The sequence below is a fragment of the Ips typographus genome, unplaced genomic scaffold (genome assembly GCF_016097725.1).
Source record: "Ips typographus isolate SLU unplaced genomic scaffold, UJ_Ityp_2.0 IpsContig33, whole genome shotgun sequence".
Taxonomy (NCBI): domain Eukaryota; kingdom Metazoa; phylum Arthropoda; class Insecta; order Coleoptera; family Curculionidae; genus Ips; species Ips typographus.
In genome coordinates this window covers 1,094,730-1,121,134 of record NW_028098572.1, presented here as the reverse complement: position 1 = coordinate 1,121,134, position 26,405 = coordinate 1,094,730, and the positions used below count along the sequence as shown (strand labels likewise).

Sequence of the window (26,405 nt, the reverse complement as noted above, 5' to 3'; positions counted from 1 at the left end):
ATAAATTAATATATATTAAATAACTTGTTTTATTTTGTTAAATTGGTTAGTTCGAGGAAAGTAAGCATTGGTGTTTTAATGATAGACATCTATTACTTATTAATTAATTAATCCGTACTACAATTGTTCTTAAAACTGTTAGTTTTGTACATCAGCCAAATAATGGTAATTGTTTACTTAAAGGTGACAACGTTCAATGACCCTTTGAATAATAAACCAAAAAATGTCTTTCTCGGCGTTTAGAAATTGTTGTCGTTTCGTTATACAGGGAAAATTCCATGTATAGGATAGATATCCAGAAAGATTGTGAACAATCTATATGCACTGTATTTCATTTTTTTAAGCTAACAATTTGTTTACGTTTAGAATCGCCTAGCTGAATTTTTATTAGTGGCAACAGCGCCGTGTTTTCTGACCACACGTTGGCAACTAGCAGCCAACGCCCGATGCGCCAGCGCCATCACCTGTTACGGCGGTCCGCCGCACCGCCGCAGTAGTTGTCTATTCAGACCCAAGTCGTTGGTATCGTTTGCCACGGTTCATTGGTATTTTTTCGTAGACACCCCAGCCCCCCATCGTTATTAATACGTTTATTTCATTAACATACCGTTCAAGGTGGAGCTGGGCATTTTCATTTATCAGTAACAATCCGTTTTGATTAATACAGTCCACTCAATTAACATTAGGGCCAGTAAAGCCCGAACATATTTGGTCATTCGATCCTGATTTAAACAAGTTTTAAATCAGCAGTCACCGGCAAGTTCGACGTATATATACACATCTAAAAGGAAATCTTTGGAACTGCACCAATTAACAAAGTCTATAGCGAGACAAGGCTTTGAAACACTGAAGCAAAGGAAATCAAGTTTAAAAGCATAATAGCCAGGTATTTTCATACAGAAAGGAACAGTGCTAAGGAAAAAATACAAGCCTTCCTGCATTCTGGAGTCCAAGGTAACACCTGCATGTTTTTTTGTGCAACTGAAACGGAGGTAAGTGTCGTGTGCCATCCTTTTGGAGTTCAAGCTTCGGTAGCTGATTTCATTAAAAACGGTTTATCCCAATACCTTCTTTCTGTGTTGGCACATCGCACCGTTTACAGTCTGTTTGCTTATGTATATTACCATTTACCTTTTCCACGTTTTTTTTGTACATTGAATCAATTGTTATTATTTTTATCACAATATGGCACCCAAAAAAGATAAACTTAAGAAAGCTTCAACCACTAATGATGCAGAGAGTGTGTGTGTTGATATTGATGATAAAATTCGGTGTTGTGGCGGGTTTTTCTAGCGTGGGTTCTAGAAACTCTGGGAATCCTGTTAAGTTTAGGGTTTCTCGGCGATGGGACAGTACACAGAGAAGACACACACTCAGACAAACGTCAACAATTTATAATAGTTTTGCTTTTACTGTATAACATCAGAAGTTTAATAAAAGAAACGAGAACACATGTTAATTCTATCGTGACATGAATTAGAATATATAAATAATGAGAATCTCTCTCAAGCGCGGGACCGAAACTACTCACTATCGTCTGCCTGACACCCTTCCCACACGTCACTTGTCACTTGTCATAAAAGTTAGGAATGTTCCGTTACAATTTCTCCCCCTTTCCCACACGTACCGTCTCGGAAGTGTGGAGAACAGAAGGTGGTGGTAGGCGTCAACACCAATGGCATCTTGGCTTCACGATTGGTCGTCGAGTTGACATACGCGATCTGTCAACTTGGCTCTCTTGTGGTAGGTCATTATTAGGGGAGTCATCATCGGGTAGGTCGTCATTATGGGGCTCAACTCCGAGGTTAGGCATGGAAGAATCAGAAACGGGTTCACTTTCCAGATCCTTGTGATTACAGCACTTGGTGGTACCTGGTCGTCCTCGTTTTCTGATTGGCCGTACCGGGGCTGGATCTTCAGAGGAATCGCTCTTGAATGGAGTCAGCGCCGATGCATGATATTTGCCAACCGGTTGTTGAAGGTTATGCGGACTGGCGACCTCAAAAGTAGTTGGTGTCACCACTTTGGTTATGACATAAGGGCCGTCTCTTTTCGGAGTAAACTTGGAGGTACAGGCTTTTTTGGTGTTACTGAGAGTGTGGCTGTGTACTAAAACCTTGTCTCCAGTAGTGTATTGAGGAGCAGGTCTAAGCTTACGATCGGCGTACTTCTTATTTCGATCCTGTTCCTGTTCGTGGGTATCTCGGGCATCTCGGAGGGTGACTGCAATGGATCGGAGATACGGTGTTATTTGGTTTACAAAATTGTCATTTTCCACAATAGCGCGTAAGTCTCGACTGACATCATCTGGGGTCCTCAACTCGCGTCCAAACGTCAGGTAAGCTGCGCTGTAACCGGTTGCTTGAGATTTTACAGTGTTCATTGCAAAGCGTATAGCAGGTAGTTTGTCCTTCCAGTCAGTATGGTCGTTGTGGACTAAGATGGAAAGCTGTACTTTCAGGTCGCGATTTTTCCGTTCCACAGGATTGGATGCAGGATGATATGCGGGAATCAGCGATTGTTTAAAACCAAGGCAGTGTGACACTTGTTGCATTACTGCACTCACAAACTGTACGCCGTTGTCACTGACGACACGACGGGGTACTCCATATCTGAGTATTACTTCATCAATCAAACACCGGGCACACTGTTCTGCACTGGCGATTTTCAAGGGGAATAGTTCAACCCAACGAGTAGCGTTGTCTTCGACTATGAATATCCATCTGAACCCGAGTTCTTGAGTATCTGGCAAGGGTCCAAAGAGATCAATTGACACGATCTCAAAACGTTGTGCCTGAACAGGGGTCTGCAACTGACCAGCGGGCTTCAAATTCGAGGCTTTGTACCGCTGACAATCGATGCACTTGGCGACATGGTCCGCAATAGTTCGGCGCATACCAGGCCAAAAATAACGAGCAGCAATCCCTTGGTAACTGAGCTTGTTCTTCGTCAAGTTCAGGAACAAATCGGTAGAGAACTCCATTGTCCATGATGTAACCTCTTTCTGTCCATCGTTTAAATTCTGTGGCGTCCACATCGGGGTTTTCAAAACTAGAGATGATCTTTGCAACGTCAGGATCCTTTAGTTGCTCGAGACGTAGCTCGTCAACCTTAAGTTTCGGTAAATCCACGGCTACCAGGTTGATTTCATGGTTGGGCGTCGGTGGCCTCGACAACATGTCGGCGACTACATTCGTTTTCCCAGGAGTATAATCGATAACGATGTCATAGGGCTGGAGCGCCAATGCCCATCTGGCAAGTCGTCCAGTTGGAGATTTCAGAGTCATCAACCATTTAAGCGGTTGGTGGTCACTTTTTACAGTTACGGTGGCCCCTTCAAGGTAACCACGGAATTTGTCGGTAACTGCCCACACAACAGCTAGGGCTTCCCTTTCTGTGGTGGTGTAATTCCTTTCAGCGCCAGTCAACAGACGACTGGCGTATTCTACGGGTTTCTCGTCGACCCTCTCCCCCTGCAACAAACATGCTCCAATTGCATAAGAAGAAGCATCGGTTTTTTACAAGGTAAAAGGGTTTTTGTAGGAAAGGGTTGAGTCGGCCTGTCTAAGGATTGGTTCAGAGGTGAGTAAAGTTTTCATTTTCTCAAAAGCCTTTTCCTGTGCAGGTCCCCAGTGATGCAAAATTATCTATGAATCGTCTGTACCATGAACAGCTTTGAATAAATGAAAGCAACTCCTTTAAGTTTCTTGGAGGTGGCCGTTCGGCTATAGCATCAATTTTGCTCGGACTGGGCATGATTCCATCTGGGGTAATCACATGTCCAAGATAGTCAACTTTGGGGCAGCAGAAATTGCATTTATCACGGTTGAGTCGGAGTTTGAAGAAACGGAGTCTGTCAAATACTCGTTGAAGGTGTTCAATATGAGCTTCGAATGAGTCGGAAAGAACGATAATATCATCGAGATAGGCCAGTATGGGGATATCTTGAAGTCCAGCACGAAAACGGTCGATTAGCCTCTGGAAAGTGGAAGGCGCGTTCCGCAGTCCAAACGGCATCCTAGTGTACCGGAATGTACCAAAAGGGCAGATGAATCCCGTCTTGTCTCGATCACATGGCCTTACTGAGACTTGATGATATCCAGCTTTGAGATCTAAGGTAGTCATATAGCGGGCTCGTCGCGCGGCATGAAGAGGGTAGCGATCCGGGCATGTTTTGGCATTAAGTTTGCGATAATCTACAGTCAGCCGTACACTACCATCCTTCTTGGGTACTAGTACCACTGGCGAAGCATATGGTGACTCGCACTCCTCGATGATCCCTTGGGACAGAAGATTATCCAATTCTTTGCGTAACTGTTCTCGTCGAATTTCAGAAAGTCTGTAAGGTGGCACTGCTACTGGCAAATCATCAGTTAACTCAATGATGTGTTCAGCAAAGGGAGTAGCTTCAGTGCTTGGGCTAAATAAATCTTCATGTTGCTGCAGTAACTTATTTAAGCAACTTCTTTCGCTTACAGTCACGTTTAAGGCTTCTTCACTTCGTAGTGGCTCTGGTTTAATAATTTGCATAACTTCATGTGATACAATAGGAGGCAACGTTACAAATGCAAACTGTTCTTGTGGATTATCTCCAAAATACCAGCAGTCACGAGGTAAATCCAGAATAATATTTGCTTGTTTAATGTAATCAACCCCTAAGAGAGTTCTACTACTGTCATGGGCAGGTATCCAGTTTAGGGAGAGCTTAGAGTTACGGCCCTTTAGGTTGATTTGGGCCTCAAAACAGTAGGCTTCGACCGTAGAAGTCTTACCATCAGCCAAAGTCATCTGGATCTGCTTACTTACAAATGGTATTTTTTCATCCATCAGTATTGCACCAAGCTTAGCACCAGCAATACTGCACTGTGCTCCAGAATCTAGGTATTGTTACGGTCTGGGCCTACTATGCTCGATACTTCTTAACAAGCGCTCGCTTCGGGATGAAACCGATGCGCCGTAATATCTGGCCGGGCGCATATTAAAGTAGGCCACAGTTAGGAAGCGCCGGACCTGGAACAATCGTTAATATTCGACGCAAATCGCGAAGCGTTTCGCGGTCATTCTAGAACGTGGTTTGAAAATATAAAAGACGCGGTGTAAACCGCGGGAGTAGTGAAGTAGTGAATTTGGGAACGCGGTAAAGTTTAAATAGCGGAGTAATTGTAGAATTGTAGTAGTGTTTTTAGTAGCTGTGTTAATTATTGTACGGAGTGTTTTGAAGTATTAATAAAGTTATTAATTGTTGAGTTAAATTGACTTTGTGTGAACCCACGGGAAAATCGTAACAATTGGTGTCAGAAGTGGGATCAGATTTTAGTGCGACGTGAATTGGAACTAAACTTCGGGTTAGAGACTTGTGTTCAGAACCGGACTAGAGATTTTCGGAACAGTGGTGTGTTAAATTTATTTTATGCCAATAACAAGACGTCAAAGTGCAAACATGGAGGCCCAATTTGCAGCTATTATGGCAATGCTTAAACAAGACAAGGAAGAACGACAACAAGAACAAGAAAGGATTCGACAAGAACAAGAAAGGATTCGACAACAAGACAAGGAAGAACAAGAAAGGATTCGACAACAAGAGAAGGAAGAACAAGAAAGGATTCGACAAGAACAAGAAAGGATTCGACAACAAGAGAAGGAAGAACAAGAAAGGATTCGACAACAACAAGAAAGAATGCTACAACAAGATATAGAAATGCGTCAAGAAGATAGAGAGCGGCAAGAAAAACGTAACGAAGAAATATTGAACGTTCTAGCGGGGACCAAGACAGAAATCCAAGAGTATGTAACCCATAGTCTCAATAAAATTCAGAATGATGTTCGGGAGGACATTAATAAAATACAGAACGATGTTCGGGAGGACATTAATAAAATTCAGAACGGTGTTCGGGAGGACATTAATGATGTTCGGGACGACATTAATAAAATTCAGATTGATGTTCGGGAGGACATTCATAAAATTCAGAATGATGTTGAGATAAAGCTACGCGACTTAGAGCAGAAAATTGACAGCAGAGGACCCAGCTCTACAGTGATCACCGGAAACAAGATCAAGCCTCCCACATACGATGGTCAAACTTCATGGGCAACGTACCAACTCCAATTTGAGGCCGCTGCAAATGCAAATAGATGGAGTAACGAGGAAAAGGCTGTAGCACTGGTGGTGGCATTACGAGGACCTGCATTGGAGCTGTTACAGACTCTGCCTATCGCCCAACAAAGCAACTATGACGCATTAGTAGCTGCATTAGAACGACGTTATGGGGATCAGCATAGGAAAGGAGTGTACCAAACACAATTAAAGGCAAGACTGCAGAAAACTGGTGAAAATTTCCAAGAGTTTGAGGCCGAAATTCGTCGCCTTGTGCATCTGGCTTACCCAGCCGTCCCGGATGAAATCGAAGAAGAACTTGTGGCACAGTATTTTGTAGATGGGATTCGAGATCTGGAAGTAAAGAAAATGCTGAAGATGTTCAAAGGAAGCAACAGCAGCGAATTACTGGTTCGAGCGCTGGAAGTTGAAGCTGCGTGCAATGACTTAAAGCCAAGGATCAGGGCCGTGACTATTCAAGAGGAGAGAGAACCGCCAGCCGATCATGCTGCTACACCAATGAATAGAATTGAATCAATGTTCGGCCAAATAGTGCAACAAGTGGCAGCATTAGGAAATGGTCTTTCCACACAGTTAGAACGATCACGCCCGATCACGAGAGTGGAGTGTTATCGATGCGGACGTACGGGACACATCAAACGAGATTGTCGAGTAAGGATACCGTCCCGCTCTCCAACGAGGGACGTACAACCATCCAGAAGGGACCAGGAAAACTCCCACTAGTCAACATTACGGGGCGAATGTTGACTAGCGAAAACAAAGCCCCCAGAATTATCTCCATCAGAAGCCTGGGTAGATCAATGGGAAGCCTGAACGTAGATGGAAAGGTGGATGCGATGAACGTTACTTTTACTTTGGATACCGGTGCGGCAGTATCTTTGATCCGGTCAAACCTTGTGGATAAAAGTCAAGTTAAGCCTTTACGAAGAAGTATTCTCCTGCGCACTGTGACTGGAGAATCGGCTAAAGTTTTAGGAGAAATAACAGTCAAGATTTGCCTTGGAAGGATTACGTTTTACCACACCGTGTTAGTAGCAGATATTGAAGATGAATTTATTCTGGGAATGGACCTGATTCGTCAACATGGATTTTCTTTTAATCCCGAGCAAAATATCCTAAGGTTTGGAAGTGAAGAGTTCATCCTGTCAACCAGTCACCGCTGTGAGGCACCCATTAATGTTTTGGCATCTCAGACAGTTAAAATAAGCGGCAATTCCGAGCAAATAATCATTGGACATTTGGAGCAGAATTCTGGGAGCTGTGTTGGACTTGTACGAAACCCGGACCGACCAGGAAGATGCCTCATTGGGAAATCACTTGTAAATGGAGGAAGTGAAGTCCCAATTAGAGTTGCAAACATTTTTCCAGACGACGTCAAAATCAACAAAGGCGAAATTATTGCGGTATTCGAGCCTGTAGTCAAAATAACCAATTGCGATGGGTTACCAGAACAGGAGGAGCAGTTGGGGGAAAACAAGCTCTTAAATGAACTTGAAAAGACCTGGAAACATCTGTCAACACCGCAACTGAAGAAGGCTCGGAAACTGATTTTGGACCATGCTAGCATATTTGGAACACCGAACAATATGGGAAAAACTACCATTGTAAAACACCGAATTAACACCGGCAATGCACAACCGATTCGACAACCACCTAGGAGACTACCAATAGCCAAACAACAGGAAGTGCAGGAATTAGTGGAAAGGATGCTTGACGACGGAGTTATAGAAGAATCCTGCAGCCCTTGGTCATCACCTGTTGTTCTGGTCACTAAGAAAGATGGATCAAGCAGATTTTGTGTAGATTACCGAAAACTGAATGACGTGACCAAAAAGGACAGCTATCCACTTCCCCGTATCGACGACACACTGACAACTTTGGCAGGATCCTGTTGGTTTTCTACTTTAGATTTGAAGAGTGGGTTCTGGCAAGTTGGCATTGAGGAGCAAGATAAGGAGAAGACTGCTTTTTCTGCTGGAAATGGGCTGTACCAATTCAATGTGATGCCCTTCGGGCTTTGTAATGCTCCTGCTACGTTTGAAAGACTAATGGAAATTGTGCTTCGTGGCCTTAACTGGAAGACTTGCTTGGTTTATCTGGACGATGTCATGGTGATGGGAAAAACTTTTGAAGAACATCTGAACAACTTGCAAGAAGTGTTTGCTAGAATAGGTGGTGCCCATCTTCGATTGAACGCCAAAAAGTGTTGGTTCTTCCAAAAGCAAGTCGAATTTCTTGGGCATGTGGTGTCGGTCGACGGAATCCAGACGGACGACAAGAAGATCCAAGCAATTAGAGAATGGCCAGTACCGAAGGATAAACACGAACTCAGAAGCTTTCTAGGACTTGCCACCTACTACAGACGGTTTGTGGAAGGATTTGCCAACATCGCAGCTCCGCTACATCAACTTACTGAGGACAAAACACCCTACTGTTGGAATACCCAATGTGATCAGGCGTTCAGAAGGTTAAAGGCATCACTTTGCTCCAGTCCCATCCTCAGTTATCCACAACCAAAAGGAAAGTTCATTTTAGACACAGATGCCAGTAATTCTGGTATTGGAGCTGTATTGTCTCAAGTCCAAAACGGAGAAGAACATGTCATAGAATACTTCAGTAGGAAACTTACCAAAGCAGAACGGAACTACTGTGTAACGAGAAAAGAGCTACTGGCAATAGTAAAATCAGTCGATCACTTTCACAAGTACTTGTACGGACAGGAATTTTTGATAAGGACTGACCATGCGGCACTCAAGTGGCTCCTCGGAATGAAACAACCGGAAGGACAAGTAGCAAGATGGCTTGAAAAACTCCAGCAGTATAATTTCAACATCAAGCATCGACCCGGAAAGCTGCATAATAACGCAGATGCTCTATCAAGAAGGCCTTGCGCCGAAGAATGCAAACATTGCCAGAAAGCGGAACAACGTGAAGGCGTTGTGTCCATCAGAATGGTTCAGCTGAAGACCGATGACGAATGGAGTCCCGATGAGATTAGGAAGGATCAACTAAAAGACAGCGACATAGGCCCATTGTTGTTGAGAAAGGAACAAAGCGAGCCAAGACCAACATGGCAAGAAATCTCTAGCAAAGGCCTGACGTTCAAAGCACTTTGGGCTCAGTGGGACTCGCTTGTGGTTGAAGGCGGCTTGCTAAAAAGAGCTTGGGAGAGTGCCGATGGAAAAGAGATAAGGAAGCAGCTGGTAGTTCCCAGAGGAAGGGTCGACCACGTACTGGAGGAAATGCATAATGGAAAGACTGGTGCTCATTTGGGAGTAAATAAGACTTTGGACAAAATCCGGCAACGCTTTTACTGGGTGAACTACTGCCAAGACGTGAAATCATGGTGTCGACAATGTTCCATTTGTGCAGCTAGCCACGGACCACAGACGAGATCCCGGGGACCTATGAAGCAGTACAACGTAGGATTGCCGTTCGAACGTTTAGCCATAGACGTCGCTGGGCCTTTTCCTGAGACCAACAGAGGCAACAAGTACATTCTTGTTGCCATGGATTACTTTAGCAAATGGCCTGAGGTGTTTGCGATTCCAAATCAGGAAGCCAGCACAGTCGCTGATATTCTCGTCGAAAATGTCTTCAGTAGATTTGGTGTGCCGTTGGAGTTACACTCTGATCAGGGACGAAACTTTGAGTCCAAGCTCTTTCAGAGGCTCTGTGACCTGCTAGGCATTAGGAAGACCCGAACAACGCCGCTTCATCCTCAGTCGGATGGAATGGTCGAGAGATTTAATAAGACCATAGAGCAACATCTCTCAAAGGTGGTTGATCAGCATCAGAAAGATTGGGGCCAGCATATTCCGCTCTTCTTGATGGCTTATAGAGCAGCAGTCCACAACTCAACGGGACAGTCACCATCTAAAGTTCTGTTTGGTCGAGAACTGCGACTTCCATGTGATGTGGTGTTCGGATCTCCAACAGGCCAAAGCACGAACATTGAGAACTACGTTGACGAGTTGCAAGACAGATTACTGAACATCCATGATCTGGTCAGGGAAAGTTTGAATCTAGCTAGCGATAAGATGAAAGCTCGTTATGATCTGAGGGCCAATTCGGGAGGGTTCCAGAAGGATGATAAAGTTTGGTTGTTTAACCCTCAGAGGAAGAAAGGCAAATCACCGAAATTAACACCTGTTTGGGAGGGACCTTACAATGTGGTAAAAAGGTTAAACGACGTCGTGTACAGAGTCCAACGCAGCCCCAAAGCCAAGATGAAAATTGTCCATCTGGACAGACTCAAGAAATACCACGGATTAGATGAAGCGGATCGGGACGATCAGCTTTAAGAGGGGGGCAGTGTTACGGTCTGGGCCTACTATGCTCGATACTTCTTAACAAGCGCTCGCTTCGGGATGAAACCGATGCGCCGTAATATCTGGCCGGGCGCATATTAAAGTAGGCCACAGTTAGGAAGCGCCGGACCTGGAACAATCGTTAATATTCGACGCAAATCGCGAAGCGTTTCGCGGTCATTCTAGAACGTGGTTTGCGAATATAAAAGACGCGGTGTAAACTGCGGGAGTAGTGAAGTAGTGAATTTGGGAACGCGGTAAAGTTTAAATAGCGGAGTAATTGTGGAATTGTAGTAGTGTTTTTAGTAGCCGTGTTAATTATTGTACGGAGTGTTTTGAAGTATTAATAAAGTTATTAATTGTTGAGTTAAATTGACTTTGTGTGATCCTACGGGAAAATCGTAACAGTATGTTATGCCATGGTGACCTTCAATGTTCACATAAGTCAAAGTACAAGCTGAAGATGGAGCTGAGCTTAGCGTAGCGCCAAAAAATTCAGCTAGCATGGTTGGATTGTCAGTGGTGGATGATGTGGGTCGCTTACTGCACTTGGGACAGTTACTCTTAATAAAACCTGGTGTTTTACATCCATAGCAAGACACTGTTCGAGGGAATGTGTTACTGGTGGATGTGTACTTCTCTTGATCTTGGTTAGCAGTAGTCTTAACAGCTGTAGGTGCTTGATTGTGTGAAATAACTCGAGCACGCTTCCTACAAACATCAATAGTATGGCCAAAACTCTTACAATAGTTGCATGTTAACTTAGGTCTTTGCTCACCCTTAGTATTGGAACAGTTGGTTGTTGGTTTTGCAGAATTGTCCAAATAGGTTTGTTCTACTATACGTGCGGCTTCAATAAGTTCTTTGAAGGTTTAAACACTTTCTCGAGGTACCTTGTCTCTTATTTTGAAGTTGAGAAGTCCATAAACCATGTCGAGTTGTATGTGTTCACTAACTGCAGAGTCATTGCGTAAATGGGACAGTAAAGAACGACACCTACTAATAAAAACGTCGGTTTTCACATCAGCCTGTTCTTGGGAGAATAATTCTCGATATATCTGGTGTGGGAGCTTGGCAAAACCAAAGGCATGTCGCAGTGATATGATGGCTTCATCAAAACTACATATGGAGGACTTAATGCCCTGCCACCAAGTAGCAGCGTTGTCCACAAGGAGCATTGACAAACCTTTCAATGCATGGGCATCATAAATGTGCAAGCAATCTTTGTATACTGTAATTGAATCAATGAAAGCCTCAACATCCTCATCGGGCTTGCCGCTAAAGCGTGATTTACAACCACAGAAATTGGAGGATGGATTGACTGGAGCTTCCTGCTCTTGAGTAACAGTGGTCCGCAGACTAGATAACAATTGTTGTAACATTTCTGGAGACATTACTATCTGCTGTACTGGCGTTTGTTGTTCCATGTTTGTTTCTTGTGTCGATCCTATTATTTTTCCAGACCGAAGTTGCATAAATGTGAAAGAAACAAATGGAAATTCCAAAAACAATACAAAAAAATCCCAATGTAAAATGTAAACAATAATAAAACACGAAAAATTTTATTTATTTTTCTGTATGTCAGGTGGGGAAAAGATGAGGATTGACAGACAACAGCTGTCGTTCGATTAATTATTGACGTATGGTGCTGTTCTGTGTTCCGTAGTCCGTGCTGGTCCGTGTTGCTTAGCGGAACTGTCGACTGTCAGATGGTGCGGTGAACGGCTGAACTACTCGGAGCTGGAAGAACCGTTGACTTACCGACGAAATTGTCTGACGTTTAACAGCTGACCTACTCTCAGGATGGCTGGCAACACTGTATTAGCAATTGACACTGATGACAAGTAAATGACGAATGAAACCACAAAACCAAAACGTGGAAACATAAAGTGTGGTTATGTGATGAAGCACCTTTTCAGGGTCTCGTTTGGAAAATCACTTACTGTCTTTTAGTCTCAGGTTGAAACACTTACTAAACTGGTACAGGACTTGATCCAGGGCCCCACGTTGGGCGCCAGATTGTGGCGGGTTTTTCTAGCGTGGGTTCTAGAAACTCTGGGAATCCTGTTAAGTTTAGGGTTTCTCGGCGATGGGACAGTACACAGAGAAGACACACACTCAGACAAACGTCAACAATTTATAATAGTTTTGCTTTTACTGTATCACATCAGAAGTTTAATAAAAGAAACGAGAACACATGTTAATTCTATCGTGACATGAATTAGAATATATAAATAATGAGAATCTCTCTCAAGCGCGGGACGGAAACTACTCACTATCGTCTGCCTGACACCCTTCCCACACGTCACTTGTCACTTGTCATAAAAGTTAGGAATGTTTCGTTACAGTGTTTAATTCGTAAACGTGCAAATATTAAAAGCAAGCTGACTCTTTTTTCAAATTATTTTAAATCCGTTAGGGAGGAGACTCCAAATTCAGCTACTTTACTGCAATTAGAATTACGTTTATCTGATCTAGAGTTTAACTTGTTCAATAAATATTCACACGTCTCTCTTGAGCTAGAGAGCTTAGATCAAGGTCAAGTAGATGAAAATGATTTAGTCACTTTTGAAAATTTGTATTCTATGACAATGTCAAATGTAAAACAGTTTCTTGTTTCTTTTAAAACGCCAATAAATGAGGTTCCAGTGCTTCCACCTACCGGAGAGGTATCATTTCCAAGTGTTCAAGTTAGAAAACCAAATGCAAAATTACCAAACATTGAGTTACCCAAATTTGCTGGTATTTCTGAAAAATGGCTTGAATTCAGAGACCTTTTCTTATCTTAGGTACATGATAACTCAACTCTTGATGACATTGAAAAATTCCACTATTTAAAGGCCTCACTTGAAGGTTCTGCTTCTCTAAACTGGTCTTAGTAAAACTTGTCCAAAGACAATCTTTTCCATCTGAAATGCACGATTTAATAGCCAGGGGTGTGGTTTCGAGAAAGAGAAAAGGTCTTCTTAGCTTAGTTCCCTTTCTTGATGATGAAAAAAAATTTTTCTATTTTAATTAACTAACCAAAAAAATTCGTCTTTGGGATGCTTATACAGGGTGTCCCATAAGTGACACGTCACAGTGACACCGCAGGTAGGTCAGCCAAAGAGGCACCGAACCAGCCTAACATGACCCTAGTAAAAGTTGCATGGTTTTCGAGTTATTAGCAAATTACGATTTTTTTTTTATTTATTATTATTATTACTATTACCCCCATATCACGGGCTTTGTCCTGTCTTTATCAACTTGTTAAAGAAAGGGATGGATAGAGTGCTTTGTCCGATAATTTACATGTAGCACGAGCAGCAGTGGCCCTGCGAAGCAAATCAGTTCGTCACCTTGCGTTTCGTGCGATACCCGTGTTCTCCGTGTCTCTGTATTCGTGTGTTCCTAAACTAAAATCGACTTGGCATTTCTCTGGACTCTGATTTACTCTTTATTTGTGGACTGTTTGTGGAATAAAACGACAACTCGGCACTCTATCGGAGACTGATTTTTGTATGCATCAATGGCGAATCGCAATCTCCAGTTTACTCATAGTGAGTACGCTGACATGCACCTGATTTATGGCGAAACTAGGCGTGTTTCGAATCGAGGCAATGTGACTTACAATGCAAGATTAGCTGCAAGGTTGTATTAGTAACGATATCCAAGTCGTAATCCTACGAACTATGAAGTTATTTTGAGAGTCGTAAATGCTTATCGCGAGGGCAGGCTACCAGGTACGAATACCCGAGCTGGAAGACCTCGGACTGTTGACGACGACGTGGTTTTAGAAGAAGTACGACGAGTGGAGCCGGGCACTTCAGTGCGAACCATTGAACGCCGCACTAGCGTCCCAACATCCTCAGCACACCGTATTTTGAAACGGCACAAATACCATCCCTTCCAAATCCAACGCGTACACACTCAGCTGACTACGCACCGCGTGTTGAATTTTGTCGCAAAATGATCCAAAAATGGAGAGGAAATCCCAACTTTTTTAATGAAGTATTCTGGAGTGATGAATCGGCCTGCAGAAGGGATGGATATGCCAATTTGCATAATATCCACAGCTGGCAATTAGAAAACCCGCATGAAGTAAGAGAAGACCGGTCCCAATACCAATTTAAATTCAATTTGTGGACGGGAATTTTTAACGGACAAATAGTAGGACCGGTCGAGTTGCCTGCTATCTTAAACGGGGCAAACTACCTACAATTCCTGCAAAATGATCTGCCTGGATTATTGGAAGATACGCCACTGACACTAAGGCAAAGGATGTGGTTTCAGCAAGATGGCTGCCCGACACACTACGCTCGGCGGGTCCGCGAGCACCTCAGCAACACATTCCCCGACAGGTGGATTGGGCGATTAGGACCAATATTGTGGCCACCGCGTTCTCCGGATTTGAATCCATTAGATTTTTTTTCCGAGGTCCGAGGAGACAATTCGAGTCCGAGGGAGGCAATTCGAACATATATTGTAAGTTAGATTTAAGGATTAAAATAAATAATTGAAAGTTAAACCTGTTTTTATTTCATTGAAATTTTTCCAGATAGTTAGCCAGTGATATTCCTCCCTCTCTTTACCTTATCCATCTTTTTCCTTTGGTGAGAAAGCCCGGTATCAAATGCGATATCATAGCGAGCGGCAAAATTACCTGACAGCGATGGCTAGCTAGTTTTAACTTAGTTCAATAGGGTATCGGTAAAGTGATGAAAATACCTAATTTTATCGGAATAAGATACACCGGAGACATGTTAGCAACGATTCGCGGCAACGAAATCGGCAGTTCGTTTTTCCACCAGTGGTCGCGCGTATTCACTTTACGCTTTCTACCGTTTGTTCTCCCCTCTAGCCTGCTCTTGCTATATCTACTGTAGAAATATAAAATACAATTAAATAATTAAAAATTTATTATAGTAATTATTAAGTAATTATTGTGCATCATTCTAGGATTAAGTCAAAGATGCAAAGATAAGTTAATAAACTGGTTTTTTTTTAAGGGTTGAACATCGACCGTTGCTGGGGGTTTTTTTCACTAAATCGACTAAGGGTAGATATAGGAATAATATCCTGTCAAAAACTCAGAAAGGCCGGGTACTTTAAGGAAGTGAGGGTTAATCAAATGGGAAATGGTAAGAAAAATAAACCAAGTATTTTGTTTAAACATTTTTTAAGGGTTGAAAATGGACCGTTGCTGGGGGTTTTTTTCACTAAATTGACTAAGGGTAGATATAGGAATATTATCCTGTCAAAAACTCAGAAAGGCCGGGTACTTTAAGTGAGTGAGGGTTAGTCAAATGGGAAATGGTAAGAAAAATAAACCAAGTCTTTTGTTTAAACATTTTTTAAGGGTTGAAAATGGACCGTTGCTGGGGGTTTTTTTCACTAAATCGGCTAAGGGTAGATATAGGAATATTATCCTGTCAAAAACTCAGAAAGGCCGGGTACTTTAAGGGAGTGAGGGTTAATTAAATGGGAAATGGTAAGAAAAATAAACCAAGTATTTTGTTTAAACATTTTTTAAGGGTTGAAAATCGACCGTTGCTGGGGGTTTTTTCACTAAATCCACTAAGGGTAGATATAGGAATAATATCCTGTCAAAAACTCAGAAAGGCCGGGTACTTTACGGGAGTGAGGGTTAATTAAATGCGAGGTGGTGGAAAAAGTAGATACATTTTACAATTTAAATTGTTTTTAAGGGTTGAACATCGACCGTTGCTGGGGTTTTTTTTTTACTAAATCGACTAAGGGTAGATATAGGAATAATATCCTACCAAAAACTCAGAAAGGCCGGGTACTTTAAGGGAGTGAGGGTTAATTAAATGGGAAATGGTGAGAAAAATAAACCAAGTATTTTGTTTAAACATTTTTTAAGGGTTGAAAATCGACCGTTGCTGGGGTTTTTTTTCACTAAAAGGACTTCTTTTAGTTAATCTTAGTAATGTTTCTATTACATTCTGGAGAGACTTTTGAAAGGCCGACTTTTAAGACCGACCCTTTTAAGGGACGTAAGGTGAATTAAATGAGCGGTGATGAAAATAGTAAGGATTTTTCTCTAAGTAGGATACATGTAGCTATCACATTCTTGGAAGACCTTGGAAAGCCCGACTCTTATTTTCTTATGGATGTATCGTAAAAAAAACATTTTTGAAAGATAATTCAGTTGGTGGTTAAGTACGTTCGTATTGGCAACATTGCCTTCTTTGACCAGGAGCTTGTTGCAAGGCTCAGCGTTTTCTATTTTTATGCGTGATGTCTGTTTACATTAGATCCAGACACCGCCACGACGGTGTTCTCTGATGTAAGCCGACGTATAAGAAGCCGAAGTCATTGGAAACCGCCGAAAAATTGGCAAAGCCTATATAAAAATTGTCTAGAAAGAATAAGAGTCATATCGTATTATTTATTTCTTTTCCTCACGTCTTGTGGGTATGCTTTTGTTTTAACGTTTTTAGGCTTAGTTTAGTTGCTCTGAATATATCTGACAAAGTGGTTGAATTGGTTTTGTTAGCGAATATAAGAGCGATTTTCTAGCATTTACATTTTTGATATTTGGAAATACGCAAGTTAACCCTGTACAATTTTGTAGATTAGATATTACGATTTACGAGTATTTCGTTTAGATCATAATTAGTTTTTTTTTATTTGTTTTTAATACCTGCATGTGTTATAGTGAAGGTATAATTGTCACTGTTGGCGTCTTTTTTGTGGGGCGTATATGGCAAGAGTCAAAGTGTAAGGGTCAAACTTTTCTATTACATTGTCATCTTATGTCACGACGCCTACTTTACAATTATTTTTGTTATGAGTGCTATACTCCGTGGTTGAAACACCCAATAGGAGTTACAATAATACCTAACCTAACCTAATAAAAACTAGTAGATCTAATAGTACTAGTAAAATAAAGTAATTCTCAACGTCATTGACAAATTGAAAACATCGTAGGTATTTGTTTTATTTTTAAATGTATATAATCCAGTTACAATTATACATAAAATCAGGCACATAAAGGGGGTCTATTGACTCATCATTTTATAAAACTATTTGTTCAATAAAAATTTGTATGAAATGACACAAACACACTTATTTTCCTAATGAAATATAAAAATACAGGGTGTCTCAGAAATACATGTATTAATAAATCAAGAATAAATAGAATAAAACAAATAAATGTATTTAAAAAATATATAAAATTATTGAAAATAAACAACCTTCACTACCCACAAAGTTTGTGTTAAATTGATGAAACGGTTTTGCAGATGTTTATAGTTTTGTATTTTTTAGAGTGTTTGACTCTCTATATCTCGAAAACGAAGAGTTTTCGGATCCACGTATATTTGCGGCTCACCGCATCAAAAAGGTTTGTTGGGAAAATAGAATTTCGCATTATTTTTAACTAAGTAGAAAATAACATTAACCTAGTCGTCCCAACACAAGACCACTGACTTAGGTTAGGTCTTGAACCTGAAAAACTTCAAGAAATCTGAAAAATAAAAAACAGCAGAACACAGCAAACAATAACTTATAATAAATAAACAACCTGATACTTAGTAATTTTGAATTCTGAGAAAGAATTTTTGTCAATTAAATTGACATAAATGTTTCCACTATTGTTGCAGTGAATGGTTGTAAAAATAAAACAATAGATAACCTTTGACGCGAAGCCCAAAAAACAAAAATAATTAATACATTATAGTGTGAAACAAGTTCATGTGTAAATTGAATCTTGAATCTTGAAACCAGTAATATGTATATATGTTGCGAAGAAATTGCAAAATTTGGAGTCCAATATTATTCCGGTTTAAAATTTAGCATTGCAATATCAAAAAAGGCAGCTTTGCCTCAAATTAACCAACCCTATGTCTCTTACTGTTATCGAGATCTCCATATTTATAAATGAATTTGGTTTATTCCTTTATACAAATAAAACTAAAATTTACAAATTATAATTTCCATAGGGCACTGGTAGAAAATGAAAGCAATCATGCATCTCACAATTTTATAATGTTTTTTTCTAATTTTGGCATATAAAGTGACACTTTTCAAAACTGATTAGAGTGACAAAACGTTTTACTTTATGTAAGTAGTTACATAAAGTGATACTTTATGTTACTAGTTATGAAAAGTTCATTTCATCACTCCCTGTTTTTATGCATTTCCGTAGAAACATATGGGCGACATCCATCATAACATGTCGTTGTCACTGTTTATACAAGGTGCTATGAAAGTGAATATTTGTGTTAAATCACTTTAAAAGATGGTTTTTACCGCTTTTTGGTCAAAATTAGAAAAAATTATGTATGCAACACGTTTCGAAAATGTCTTATTGTGTAACTCATTCAAATTGTAGGACCTCGCTGCGCTCGCCCTACAAACATTCATTCGTTACACAAAATCGATCTTTTCGTAACTGGTTACATAAATAGCTATTATCTAAACCACACGCTATTTTTGACATAACAATTTTTTTTTTAATTTCGTGAGATGCACAACTGCCGTAAATCTACCAATGCCCTCCATAAGTACAGATATTTAGGTTTGTGGAAATATTTGGGCTTTGTGATCAAATTAATTATTTTGAAACCCTTGGAAAACTGCAGAAATGCATAGCCCACTTTGCCCTGCTGAGGCTAATGGGTGAAACCACCAACCCCAAATTTTGACCTAAAAATATAAAATAAAACATAAAACATTCAGGTACTTATTCACGGTACTATATCATTAAAAAGTCCAGCAAATAAATTGCTTTAAACCACAGAAGGACTTCCCGATTTAAAATTTTAATTTATTCAAAACAGAACCAATCAAAATTAGTGTTTAAGGTTAACAAAAAAAAAACAAAAAAGGAAGTTAAAATTTCGCAAGCTTATCTTATTTTATCTTTTATTTATATATTATGTATTTTTTTATAAACGCAACGCAACGACATAGCAAACAGGAACTTTCAACAATTATTTTATTTTATTGATTTTATAAACCCACCTTTCATATTGTCTCTGTATCCTTTCTTTTATCCTTTATTTCTTCTCATTTTATCCTTTTACTCAAACCAAAAAAAGCGCTCAATACTACCACAAACAAGCTGTTACTGTTAGTGAGCATATACAGAAAACGTATAGTGTGTAGTGCGCACCTTTTTTGTTATAAAAAAATACTTCAAGTTTTATTCAAGTAAAATGTTTGCCTTTTAGCTTACTGATTACAATGAGAATTATGAAAAAAAAAAGTTTTAACATCATGGCCTAATCTCATCAATAATTATAATGCTAATGCATTGGTCTTCGCGTTAAAAGTAAACAAAAAACGGTTGTTTTTTTCTAAATTTCTTATATATTCTTATTATACGTAAGATACAGAGGATGTCTATAAAAAAGTACAGTTTTTCAATTTCACCCTGTAGTAAAAACCAAAAAAAAATAAAAATTGGTGGTCACATCCGTAAATTACACGAAAATGTACTAAACTGTTGTTAAAACTGCAATAATGTATCTATAAAAATAAGAGATAGCAAACACAAAAATTACCTAATTTTTCGTGCAATGCTCTTGGACATTTTTAAGTCGGCAGACACGCAGTGTACCAGAGCATACCCGGGGTGAAAAGAAAATAAATCCCTCTAGACTTCTGAAAGTACAGCCGCTGGACTTATTTCTCCTCTATTGAACGCAACCCAAAAATGTCGAAATTCGACTTCCTTGATCCTATTCCTAAAAAATTAAAATGCTTACAATTCGTTACTTTGTAAAAAAAATAACATCCCACTGTAAGAACGATCTATCTTGAGTTTTGTGTAAAACCACATACCGGGTGTCCAGAAAAAGCAGGAGAGGTTAATATGGTTATTTTTATTCCTCTGTAAGGATGATTTAGTTGGAAAACTAAAAACTTTTAGTTTAAATTTCAATCTTGCAGTTTTACCGTCGACAAGAAACAGGCATCTTGATTGTTTTCAGTCTATTTAGCTTTTTAATACATTTTCAAGAATGATAAAACTACAATTAGTTTGTAGAAAGTACATACAAAATCCAAAATTAATAAAAAATCAAAATTATGATCACAACCCTCAACATGACCAGTTCAGTTTAATAGTTTTATAGACGCTCTACGACTTCAATTTAAAAAGTTTTACAATAATTACTCAACTGTACAGACACAAGAAAAAAACTATTTTCAATGTATCTGTTATGTCCCCGTGTTCTCCTGGACACCCGATATAAGTTACAAATTTGTGATATTTTCAACTTTCTTTATGCTATACTGTAATTTATTACTACTCAAACATACTTACATTGCGAATAAGAAACAGTTTTCTTAGATGAACAATTTGGAAAAAACTCGCTTGGGACACTTGGGAAACGAGTAGGCAATTCCCACTTAGCACAACAACGTACAAGAAGCGAATGAACTGTGAAGTATTTAACCGTGCCAAAGTAACTAGCAAATTTTATAAAGTTGGTTGCAAAAATAACGATTTTCCAAGCAAAGTAAAAGCTTTGTAAAATATCCAAGAAATTAGAATTACCAACACCAAGGCAAAAGAGAATTACATGACTGTATTTTTTTCTTTGAAGAGATTATATTTACATGATAAAACGACCGTTAAAAAATATGAAAATAGGCGAAGACAAAAGCTGACTGGCCTAATTTATTATCTTAATCCTACACTCCATAAAAAGAAGTGCGTCGGCCACCGGCACGCGGCGTTCCATAATCATTGTCGGCGCTCCTTTGATATAAAGAAGTAAAATTTTCTTGAAATACGAAATGTCTGCAGTGTTGTCATAGTTAACAAAATTAATCTAGTCTAGGATCTAGTTACCCTTATAAGTGGTATTACAAATACAATAATGATTGATATGGCAAATAAGTCAACAACCATAACCTACAATTACTGAAAATGTCTGAATGAACTGCTAAGTCGATTTAGTGAAAAAACCCCCAGCAACGGGCGATGTTCAACCCTTAAAAAATGTTTAAACAAAATACTTGGTTTATTTTTCTTACCATTTCCCATTTGACTCACCCTCACTCCCCTAAAATAACCGGCCTTTCGGAGTTTTTGACAGGATATTATTCCTATATCTACCCTTAGTCGATTTAGTGAGTTAAGTCACCCTAAAGTGCCGACTATATATTTCTAAGTGCTTAGTATACATTTATAAATGCTTAGCTTGTTGTTTTCTCCTAGATAGTTGCGCTTCCAGTTTGGTTAGAGTTAGTCAGTTGAAGTTAGTTGTAAGATACACTTATTTGTAATTTTTAGTAATTAAATAATTTTTTAAAAAAGCAATCTCGGCTTTTGACTAGTTAACTGGCGCAGTCAGTAGGATAATTTTCGGGCTCGTTATCGAATCGACGGTATCGGACTAACCGAGAAATAAAGAACTTACGTTTATTGTGGAGTGTTACAAAACCTCTTCAATAAGGAGATTGGACCAACTTTGCCCAATTCTCGCGAGGACCAGCATTTTTGGAAGGACCACATTGCCAACCGAGGTGCCAGCCCTTATAGATGATGATTAAGTCCATAATCGTTTTTATGTAAGTGTAATTGACAATTTTTCATGTCTGAAGTTGACGACCTAAGAGTATTTTTTGATAATTTGCGTTTATCTGCACCTTCAACTGGCTCTGCTTCTAGTTTACATTCTCAAGAAGTACAAGAAATTCAAACTATTAGTAATAAAACATTAAAAACTAATCAAGTCAAAATGCCTGAATTCAAAGCTGAATACTTGAACTGCATTCCTACTTTTGATGGCAAACCTAATGATCTCCAAAGATATCTAGCAGTTTGTCAAAGTGTGATTGATGCATTCTATAAACCTAATCAACCCAATGATTTTCAAAATATTTACCTACTAAATTGTATTATTGGTAAATTAACAGGAAATGCAAAATTAGTATTAGGAACCCAAAATGTGACAACATGGGACGAACTTAAACATATTTTGAATAGGAATTTTGCGGACCAAAGGGATGAAGCCTGTTTAAATCGAGATTTAGTCATGCTTCGTCAACAAAATAATGAAAAACCAAGTCTGTTTTATGACAGAATTTTGCATATCCTAAATTTACTTTGCTGTTATATTAATGTACATGAGGATAGTGATGCTGCAAAACAATTAAAATTTAACCTTTATAACGAACTAGCTTTAAAAACATTTCTCTCGGGACTTAAAGAACCGTTAGGAACCACAATACGTTGTATGCGTCCAAGAGATCTTCCACAAGCTCTTCAATTCGTAACTGAAGAATATAACACCCACTATTTCCAAAACACTAATAAACTACCTACACAATCGGCAGTAAGACAACAATCACCAACACAAAATTTTAAACCATTTCAAAATCAATTTATGCCTCAAATGCCCCAATACAGACCAAACTTTAGTAATTCATATAATCCTCAAACACCTAATAATTTCTTTAGGCAAGGACCTCAGTTTCCTTCACAACCGATTCCAATTAGACCTGACTACTCTAAACTTAGACAACATTTTCCGACTAATTCGCAAGTTTTTAAACCTAGACAGGGTAACAACGTTTTCCGCCCTAATCAAAATAAGTCCCTTCCAAATCCAACTCCGATGAGTACGACGACTCGCAATTCGACAAATATGTTTAGGCAACCCCAAAATTTTCAACGACACTATAATCAACCAAATTATACAGTGGAGGAACTTTATAATACACAGACATTTGATGACGTTAAAGAACATGCTGACAGTCAAAGTAGTCAAGAATATTGTAATAATGCCTATTCTGAAAAACAAATTTTCCTAGAAAATGAAGAAACATTAATACCACAGGAAAATGATTATTACACCTCGCAATACACTGAACCTTACCAATCAGACAATGACCCAAGTTCATTTTACAATGCTGACGCAAATTTTCAGGTACCAGGCCCCAGCAACCAAGAAACATAATACCTGAACCTGAAATAATACCCTTTAATAACGTTAACACAAGTGAACTCTCATATATTATCTTCCCAGAGCATAACTTAAAATTCTTAATAGATTCGGGTTCCACAAAATCATTCATTGATCCCTATGTAGTAAAAGTATTTTTCAAGTTGCATATCATTTGACCCTTTTGTAGTTTCAACTGTATTCCAACAATCATCTCATCAGCATAGTGCAGTCATACCCGCTTCCAAAATTTTCAAATTACCTAATCCCCAATTTCTCAAATTTTATCTCTTTAAATTTCACAATGTTTTTAACGGTTTGATAGGCATTGATAATTTGAAATCTTTACAAGCAAACATCGATTATAAAACGGGATTCTTAAATACACCTTATGCCAATATCAAATTACAGTTCCATGAAACAAAAATGCAAGTAAACAATATTACTGTTGCTCCTCGTGCACAACAAGTTGTTCGAATTAAAACAAGTGTTCAAGATGGTGAAATAATAATACCATATCAAAAACTGCATAATTGTGAAATTCCAAACTGTATTACAGTAGCTAACAACGGTTATGCGATAACCACGATAACAAATAACACTTGTAACCCTGTAACTCTAGATCTTTCAGAGCCTTTTGATGTTGAAAAATATGACACCAAATATGACCAACTAATTGATAGTAATTTGCATAATTTTGAGAATGGCAGCGACATACAGAACCAATTCAACCCCTCACAGATAAGAACCGATCATCTTAATTCGGAAGAAAAACAAAACATTTTAAACTTGTGCAAAGAATTTTCCGATATTTTCTACTATGAGGGAATGCCACTAACTTTTACAAGCAAAATTAAGCATGCAATTAATACAAGTGATGAACTACCTGTGTATGCGAAGTCATATAGGTATCCATTTATACATAAAGCAGAAGTAGAAAGTCAAATAAACAAGATGTTAAAACAAAATATAATTCGCCCAAGTAATTCACCTTGGTCAGCACCTATCTGGGTTGTACCCAAAAAGGCTGATGCATCGGGAAAACAAAAATGGCGTGTTTGTGTTGACTTTCGGAAGCTAAATGAAAAAACAGTGGACGATAAATACCCCCTTCCGAATATTACTGATTTACTCGATAAACTTGGCAAGTGTCAATATTTCACTACTCTAGACCTTGCAAGTGGGTTCCACCAAATTGAGATGGAGGAAAGGGATATTCCAAAAACAGCATTTAGTACTGAACAAGGACATTTCGAGTACACGCGAATGCCGTTTGGACTAAAAAACGCTCCGGCGACATTTCAAAGAGTCATGGATAACATCCTCCGAGGAATCCAAAATGAAAAATGTTTAGTTTACTTAGACGATATCATTATATTTTCCACTTCTCTACAAGAACACCTAGAGCGACTTAGATCAGTATTTCAGAGACTTCGTGAATCTAATTTTAAAATCCAGTTAGATAAGAGCGAGTTCTTACGTCGCGAAGTGGCATATCTAGGACATGTAGTAACACCCGATGGCGTTAAACCTAATCCCGATAAGATACAAGCGATTAGAAACTACCCCCTACCTACGACAACAAAACAAATCAAAGGATTTTTAGGCTTGCTTGGATATTATAGGAAATTTATCAATAATTTCGCCAAACTAACAAAACCACTTACTAAATGCCTAAAAAAGGGTGCAAAAATAGAACACAATCAAGAATTTGTTGACTGTTTTGAAACATGCAAAACTTTGCTTATGAACGAACCAATTCTCCAGTACCCAGACTTTACAAAATCTTTTAATTTGACATGTGACGCAAGCAATGTTGCTTTAGGAGCAGTACTTTCCCAAGGCACTATAGGACAAGATAGACCTGTAGCGTATGCTTCAAGAACACTGAACGAGTCAGAACAAAATTACTCAACGATTGAAAAAGAATGTCTTTGTCTCGTATGGGCTACCAAATATTTCAGACCATATTTGTTTGGCAGAAAATTCAATATAATTACGGATCATAAACCCCTTCAGTGGTTGTTTAGTTTAAAAGATCCAAATTCAAAATTATTACGCTGGCGCATAAAACTTGATGAATTCGATTATAATATCATATACAAAAAAGGAAAATTGAACACCAATGCCGACGCCCTTAGCCGAATAGAACTACACATTAAAGAAACGGACAACTTTCAAAACTTAGTTGAATATATGAACGAATTCAACAAAAGTCTAGAAAAACCCGACAACAAGGATGCTGATGACCCGAATGACGACCCGGATGAAAACATAGATCAGATGTCAACAGTAGTGCAACCTGACCTAGACCAACACAATTTGCCTGAGGAAACAGCAGAGGACGATGACCAAACAGTACACACTAATAGAGATCAAGATCCGATAGTAGGTGTCCCAATTATAGAATCAGCTGTTAATTACGGCGCCAATCAAATAATAATCACACGAGTACGTCATTCACCAGCAAACACTAAAACAGTTATCATGTTTGAGAAAAAACGTCGATTTCACGTTCAATTATCCGAAGATAATTTCGAAGCTGACATAATGAAATTCATTAAGGAGCATATTGTACCGGGAAAATTGTACTCGATTTATTTTGATGATCCAAATGTGTATGAACCTTTCTGTGACGTAATTAGTAGAAACTTCAGATGGCCCTCCTTAAAGTTTAAGCGATGTACTATAAAACTCATAGACGTAATTAATAATGATGACGTAAAAGCAGTGATCAAAAATTATCATGAAGGCAAAACCAACCACAGAGGTATCGACGAAACAGAACAACGAATAAAAATGAGATACTACTGGCCCAACTTAAAAAATTCTATTCAGTCTTACATCAACGAATGTGAAGTATGTCAAAAAAGTAAGTACGAACGTCACCCAATTAAAATGGAAATGAATATCACTCCCACAGCATCCAAACCATTTGAAATCATTCATCTAGATACATACACACTAGACAAAACTAAATTTCTAACTATCATTGACAGCTTTTCTAAATACGCTCAAGCGTATCCGTTGCATTCACTAGCAGCCACAGAAATAGCTGAAAACTTAATCACATTT

General features: G+C 39.0%; 1 protein-coding gene across 1 annotated transcript; it reads right to left on the bottom strand.

Moving 5' to 3' along the window:
* Window positions 1–11,297: 11,297 nt before the first annotated feature.
* LOC145739564 (activity-regulated cytoskeleton associated protein 1-like) lies at window positions 11,298–11,852 on the bottom strand. Its single transcript, XM_081994958.1, has one exon. The coding sequence runs from the start codon at window positions 11,850–11,852 to the stop codon at window positions 11,298–11,300; it is 555 nt and encodes a 184-aa protein (XP_081851084.1).
* Window positions 11,853–26,405: the final 14,553 nt, after the last annotated feature.

Coding starts and splice junctions, on each gene's coding strand:
- LOC145739564 (XM_081994958.1), bottom strand. CDS start 11,852: ATGGAACAACAAACGCCAGTACAGCAGATAGTAATGTCTCCAGAAATG.